Source organism: Oryza brachyantha, chromosome 1, assembly GCF_000231095.2.
Source record: "Oryza brachyantha chromosome 1, ObraRS2, whole genome shotgun sequence".
In the NCBI taxonomy this organism is placed as follows: domain Eukaryota; kingdom Viridiplantae; phylum Streptophyta; class Magnoliopsida; order Poales; family Poaceae; genus Oryza; species Oryza brachyantha.
In genome coordinates, this window is record NC_023163.2 from 18,780,624 (window position 1) to 18,788,510 (window position 7,887).

Below are 7,887 nucleotides of genomic sequence, written 5' to 3' on the forward strand. Positions count from 1 at the left end.
CCCTCCTACGGGTGATTGATAAAGCGATCACCGAAACCAAATGGGCGCACGGCATATGGCACCGGGCGAGCACCGCGCCACGCCGCGCCGGCCATTGGGCCAATGTGCGCCTCATGAATGCGCCATGTACATGAACGCGCACAGATGGCGAGCCGACCCACGCAGGGCCGGCGCCGCGCGCGCGGTCAAACGCGCGCCCTGCCTACTACCTCCGCCGCGAACCCGCTATCTGCCATCGCCCGCATCTGCAATGCAAATGCCTGCGTCGCCCCACCCACCCCCCATAAATTCGCCCTTTCCATATCCCGGCCTTACGCATCCGTTGCGTCAGCCCCTCCCCCCTCTATATATGCAACACGTTCCCCCCTCTCCCCGCCTGCACCACCCTACCATACCACTTCCACTGCCAATGCCAGCTTCCTTTCCTGGTCTCCCTCTCGACCCACCCTCTCCCTCTCTCTCAAGCCAACTCCATCGATCGATCAGCAACATTTTGTAGCAACACGCTGAACGAGCTAAACCTGGCGCCTAGCTAGTGATCAAGCTTGCGCGCGACCGATGGTGCTTCCAACCATCCTCCCCAAGATAGCGGCGCACTGGCTCTTCACCTTCTACCGCGCGGCACGTAAGCTCCGCGGCCATGCTTTCCAGTACTGCCGCAGCTCCGCCGCCGCCAAGCCACCGCCCTCCGTCTCGCAGGCCGCGGCGTCCAAGTGCGCCGTCATCGTCCCGGACGCCGCAGACAAGGCCGTGGTATTCGGCTTCGACGGCGTGCTCATGAGGCCGGACACGCTCTTCCCTTACTTCATGCTCGTCGCCTGCGAGGGTGGCAGCCTGCTGCGCGGGCTGCTCCTGCTCTGCGCCTTCCCACTCGTCTGGGCCCTGGGCGAGCGCTCCGACGCCGGCATCAGGGTCATGGCGCTCCTTACCTTCTTCGGGCTGAGGCCCCGTGACATGGACCTCGTGGCCCGCGCCGTCCTGCCCAAGTTCTACATGGAGGGGCTCAACGCGCAGGTGTACAGCCGCCTCTGGCTGCCGGCGAGGAAGAAGGTGGTGGTGACGAGCGCGCCGAGGGTGATGGTGGAGTGGTTCTTGAAGGAGTACATGGCCGCCGACGTGGTGGTCGGCTGCGAGCTGCAGGTTGTTAGGGTTGGCCGCGGCTGCTACTTCACCGGACTGTTGTGTGGGACAGGAGGATCAGCGCCGGGGCTGAAGGACGAGGCCCTGACAGAGGCGTTCGGAACGGACAACGCCATGGCTGACGTGGCCGTCGCCGGGAGCTCCAGCCAACTCGACCACCACTGCTTCTCGTACTGCAAGGTGCGTACGTACGTTTCTTCTTAACGATCACTTAAATAGGCTTTCCTCTATTTAATCATATCTCAGTATCTCAGGCCACTACAGATCAGATCTACTGTTAATGATATCCCTAATGGTTGTTTTTGGCTTTAAAATCCATTTCATCGATCCTAGCTAGGACCAGTCATTTCTTGACGTCCAAAGAAAAACAGAGAAGTTCCCTTAAAAAAATAACAGTTTGCATCACAGTATTTACACCTTCTCTTCGGGCTGGTACAGAATAATACGTACTTTAAACATATACACATGAACATTTAACAACGACAGCTAGGCACATGCACGGACAGGGCACGACACACAAACCTCAGGTTAACCCTGTGTTGGGCTTACGGCAGTGTAGATATACAGATATTACAGTTGCACGTTGCGCCACACCATACCATTAGAAGAGCCTCCTAGCCAGCCACTTGTGGGCATAAAAGTACTAGCAGCTGTAGATGAGACCGCCCAATCTCTGTATGGATCGAATCACCTAGAACAGTGTACTGCTGCTGCTACCACATGGATCAGACGCACTGTTGGTTCAGGTTTACCCCCAGGCGGAACCTCGAAAGAACTCCAACATGCACAGGCACAACCTGGCCAATTTGTGGCCGGCCGGCCAGCCAGCTTGCCATGGGCGCGCAGGGCCTGGACCCATGTAGCTAGGCAGACAGGCGCACGGTGCCGGTGGTGGCCTCTCGTCCCGATCGATCCTTCACGCGCGCGCCCCGGAGTCCCAGGGGGACGGACGCCGCGCGCGCGCCCGCCATTGATGCGCATTTACGCCGGTGTTTGGTGACATTTAAGCTAGTGTTTTTCACCCGGGCCTAACGCTGTTTTTCTCCTTGACGCGCCCGCACTGTGTGCCGTGGTGTGCTCGGCTAGGCTGCCGCTGCCGCTGCCGTGCGACGGCCCGCGACATGACCGTCGCATCGCATCGCGTCAAAGTGAGAGGCGTCCTCCCACGCTGTCTGGCATTTGCTGCTTTTGCGCACCTCGCCTGCCTCGTCGCTATGCTTTAGGCGCCATTCTTATTGTAATATTTTATCGTGTGATTTAAATAGTATCATATCGTAAAGACATATTTAACAAAAATATGTCTTAGTAGATAAATAAAATAAGTGTTTTTGATGTATAATTTTATTTTACGGTTTTATAAGCTAACATATCACTTTAATGTTATATTTAAATGACCAATATAAAATGATTAAATATGATAGCTGTTTTAATCCAGTTTTATGATCTAGTTAATCGTGTACACCCAGTATCATCCCTATAAAACTCAAATATTCTCCCAGCATAAATTATATATCGCATCACTATTTTTTTATTTTTTACCTATATGTCATATCATTTAACAAATTTGACATAACTGTGAAATCTCCACTGACACTACCCTAAATGGGTCTTCTACAGTAGAGACGTAATACCGACTTCACCTACATCGTTCTTGCATTAACACCCCCGGATTAACTACCTTTACCTTGCAGCGAGATAGTAGCTCGATCGATCAGCCGTTAACTGGAATGCACGGTTCCAAGATGTTAGGTGCCTTTTATGGGTCTTAACTATCATGGTCTATCCCCTGCACGGTGAAGCCGCACGAAGAGTAATGGCTTGGGGGTAGGACGACGTCGGAACTAGTGGCTCGATCCATTTAACTAGATGGGGGCGTTTTGACTATGTGTGGCTATGTGCAAGTGCGACACTGCAGTCCCATAGGACTCCCGGAATGTGTGGCCAGTGGGAAGCAGTTTTTTAAGCATACGGGTGGACATTTTATGTCCACCTTAATGTTTACCTGTTGCTGTCATATTATCTAAATAGTTATAAAAAATATAAAAATTTTTAATAAAATAGATAAATATGATTTATATCACTCTACAAACATGTAAGTTTAAATTTATAACAAAAGCAATTATGAATATGCGTATATTTAGTTTCAGATTTGTTTGTTTTTTTCAATAACTTGTAAAAGTTAAATTTAACCTTGCATGTCTGTGGAGTCATATAACTCATATTAATCTATCTTATCAAATTTTTTTATATTTTTTAATATCTATTTATATAGCACGTAGGCACATAGGGGATGCACATGCATGTGCTAAAAACGGACATCCGAGAAGGAGCCCGTCCGACAGTTCATAAATGAGATCGCTCTACCTCTGTCTGTTTTCCGATGGATACGGTAGTATAGTGGTACGGTGCCTGACCAAGGACCAAAGTTCTACTAGTAAATGTACGGTGAGAAAGGTCTGGTGATGTTAAATGGCGACTTAACCCCATTACTACTTTCAAATAACTACTCCCATGTTCATTTTTAGTATTCAGCCGCTCAATCATATCAATAAATTCACAAACATTTAGAATACATGATAATTTCAAAATAAACTGTATAATAATCATGTTCGTGCAAGACATTATAATCTAATCATCTAAAAATAACTCCCTCACTATTGAAGTTGAAATAATAATAGTCAGCAATATTTAAAAATATTCAAATTCTTGAGGCCCAATTTGAAGTTCCTTATGAAATTTTGCAGCCAAGCATCCGAAGCTCTTAAAACTATGGCTATCATAGTTTCGCCTTTTAGAGGAATAAGCAAAAACACGTTTTTATAAACAAAAAATAATTTACAGTTAAACTTTTATATACGTATCCATAGTGGCTCAAAAGCGAAATGTGTAAAACAAACCATCATAAAAAAATCACAAAATCATGTCTAAAATTAATTTCTAAAATTTAAATTTTGGCTTATAAGTAGTTGCAACTGCGAAACAATGGGGGCCTATATCTTGTGCAAAAGTTTATACACAAAAATGTCTATGATAAAGAAAATATTCACTGTAAATTATGTGTTCCTGTCAATCAAAATGTTTAGAGGTTATATGCTAGCACTTCTAGAGCGTTGCCAAAAAAAAATAGAGAACCATTAAATGATGATGGCAATATGCATTTACACACTGGATGATATATTCCAATTCCGTAGTCTTTGTGACACAATAATATGACTGGTTCAGTGGTTGTGAGGAAAGCAATCAATTTTCATCAGTTTGTTGGGAGCATTTCACAAAGAGATTTTCTTTTTGCAAGGACAAAGAGAATTTTCGAACCTAAGATAACAGCTTATTATTGCCACACTAATAATATTTCATTTTTGTCATTCTGACTGCGATCGTGAAAACATTTCGTCCCTAAAGTCTTGCATCGCATCTTTTTTTGTTTCATGTTTATTCATAAGCCAAAATTTAAATTTTTTATTTTAAATCTAGACTTGATTTTATGGTTTTTTTTACCAAAATATATTTTTATCCGTCACTTTTAAATCACAAAAATTATTATAAATTATTTTTTATTTATAAATATATTATTTGACTTTTTCGATAAAACACTTCAAACAATAGCCCTGTAAGGCTAAGGCTGTAACTCGAGTAAGGGAATAATTACTCCTACATAGAGTACAGACTACAGAGTACTTACCAGTTACCATACGTGGATTGATTTCCACAGGAAGTTTACGTGGTGAACAGAGACAGCAGCCACAGCAAGAACGCCCGGCTGCCGCGAGACAGGTACCCGAAGCCGCTCATCTTCCACGACGGCCGCCTCGCATTCCTCCCGACCCCCTCCGCCGGGCTCGCTTTCTTCCTCTTCCTCCCGCTCGGCGTCACCCTCTCCGTCATCCGCATCTCCATCGGCATCGTGGTTCCCTACAAGATCAGCTTCAGTGCCGGCGCCCTCTTCGGCGTCCGTTTCCGCACGTCCGGCCTCCGCGCCCCGGAACCCGGCGTCAAGCGCAGGGGCGTCCTGTACGTGTGCACGCACCGGACGCTGGTCGACCCCATCATGCTCACCGCCGCGCTGCAGAAGCCCGTGCCCGCCGTGACGTACAGCCTCAGCCGGCTGTCCGAGATCATCGCGCCCATCAGCACGGTGCGGCTGACGCGCGACCGGGCGCGCGACGCCGAGACGATGTCGCGGCTGCTGGAGCACGGCGACCTGGCGGTCTGCCCCGAGGGCACCACCTGCCGCGAGCCGTACCTGCTGCGGTTCAGCCCGCTGTTCGCGGAGCTGGCCGACGACATGGAGCCCGTGGCGCTGGACGCGCAGGTGACGGCGCTGTACGGCACGACGGCGAGCGGCCACAAGTGGCTGGACCCCGTGGTGTTCTTCGCCAACCCGCAGCCCGCGTACCGGGTGGAGTTCCTGGGCGCCGTGCCGCGCGAGTGGACCCGCGCCGGGGGCAGGCCCGGCGCCGAGGTGGCCAACTGGGTGCAGCGGCGGCTCGGCGAGGCGCTCGGGTACGAGTGCACCGGGCTGACCCGCCGCGACAAGTACATGATGCTCGCCGGCAACGACGGTGTGGTCGCCAAGTAGGGTGGGCGCGCGCTGCACCCGCTCCTGTCGTTTACGCATACTTGCATGCCCTGTAACCAAATTGCCAAAATTAGTTACTGTAATATGCGTCGAAGTAAACGAGTGTCTTTCGTTTTTCCCTTTGCCCATGTGTAAAGAAAATTACTCTGGCAGTGAAAGCAAGCTTCTCAAATACTTCCATGTTTGGGTTGATTAGTTCGTCGATAACTGGACATTTCGTCCACTCCAGTCTCCAGTTTCACCGTCGTTTCAAGTTCTTCAAAACATCGGTGAGCCAGCTCCACCAGAAGTAAGGGCTTGTTTAGTTCCCAAAATATTTTTCTAAAAACATCACATCGAATTTTTGGATACCTAAATAAAGCATTAAATATAGATAAATCAAAAAACTAATTGCATAGTTATAGAAGAAATCTTGAGAAGAATCTTTTGAGCCTAATTAGTCCATAATTAGCCATAAGTGCTACAGTAACCAACATGTGCTAATGACGGATTAATTAGGCTCAAAAGATTCGTCTCGCGGTTTCTAGTCTTACCGTGAAATTCGTTTTTTCATTTGTGTCCGAAAACCCCTTCTGACATCCGATCAAACGTTCGATGTGATGTTTTTGTCAAAAAAATTTAGCAACTAAACACCACCTAATTTTCCACTGATCTGGCGCTTGTGTACGGATCAAGCGTGGTGGTGGTCATCTGCACGGGAGGTTGGGCTTTCTCGTCGTCGCATCTAGCTGGTTGATGCCCGCCCGATATTTCTCCGTCATTGAAATTTGAAGCCTACACGGTGCACATCGCTGTGTCTTCTTCAGGATACCGTTTCAGCGCGATCGTTAGTCACTTGAAGTTAAGATACGAAGTCAGCATTATTCATGAGACGGGCGCACGAGAAGAGGGCCAAGGTTTCATTGGTTTTGAGGTCCCGTACACGCACATACCGCGCTGGTGGCGCGTCTCCTACACCTGCTACGTGCACTACAGCAGGGCGGCGGCGCTGTCACATTTATATTACTCGCATTATTGGACTCAACGGCCGGCCCATGTTCATCCCACGACCATGAGACGCACTATCAAATCAACCCATGGTACGAACTGCGCCCGCTCATGCACCTCACTCGTCCTATTCTCAGCCCTTATATGTACTGGTGTATCGTGGTTAAACTTCGTTGATTTTGCAGAAAACAGAGCATTCGTGTACTGTTCTAAAACAAGTATAATAGCTACTTATGAGATATATGGTACGGGCAAAAATATTGCTTACAACTTGGCTTTAATATGTATCATAAATACTATGCTACGGGATTTGCCCCTCCTCTCCGTTCCCTGTTGCTGCTCTTTGCCCTTGCAGCTATGGAGATGGTGGTACCGTCATTCAGGATTACCGATAGCTGTGGAGACAAGACGAGATATGATGGGCGAGGTTCCGCGTCCCTTTCTTCTTACTGGTAGACCCAACAAAGCAAGATGTCAAAGTAACCAAATTTGCAACTTCAATTTGGCGGTCGACATGTTAGTACAGTTGCCATTCTCCTCGCTAGCCCATCACGCTTCTCACCGGCGTTGTATCCAGATACATTGTGTGGTGTGGTGCATCATCCTTGGCTACTATCCACATAACTCAAGCCAGCTGGTACATAGATGCCATGCTCCATTATCTGGGGGTATGTATGATACACATGTATTTGTAGTCAAGGCATGAGCCATCGCTGCCTAGCTTGTCGGCAAGCCACCTTCCGCCGCCGCTTTTACTCCTCTTTATCCCTTCCTCTCCTGGACGGATGCGGATGCGGATTTAGTGACATTGTCCCGTGACATTTTTAGTGATATTAAATCACTGACATATGAGACCCACGTGGGTCTAGACACATGTTACAACGACTTCATAACTCCTGTCGAATCAATTAGAGATATGAAAAGCTTAATAGAAATTATAAATAACATTAAAACATTTGCAATTATCGTACAGATATAGGTTTCCTCCAAACTTAAATATTTTTTTTAGAGAGAGAGCGAGAGCGCACAAGCAATATTAAGCTTCATTTCTTTTGAGAGGGTACAATTGGAACACACACCCCAGTTCCCCCACACACGCACACTCAAAACTCCAAACCCAAACATAAGTGTGCACGTCCAAACACACATTTCTAAGTTGAGGCTTGAGGATCACTGAACGC

At 47.9% G+C, this 7,887-nt stretch overlaps 1 protein-coding gene across 1 annotated transcript; it reads left to right on the forward strand.

The window, feature by feature from the left end:
* Window positions 1-418: 418 nt before the first annotated feature.
* On the forward strand, window positions 419-5,860 carry LOC102720293 (glycerol-3-phosphate acyltransferase 1-like). The gene is made up of 2 exons (XM_006646066.2): window positions 419-1,320; window positions 4,853-5,860. Exons 1-2 carry the CDS (start codon window positions 559-561, stop codon window positions 5,717-5,719), a joined length of 1,629 nt encoding a protein of 542 aa, XP_006646129.2. The 5' UTR covers window positions 419-558; the 3' UTR covers window positions 5,720-5,860.
* Window positions 5,861-7,887: the final 2,027 nt, after the last annotated feature.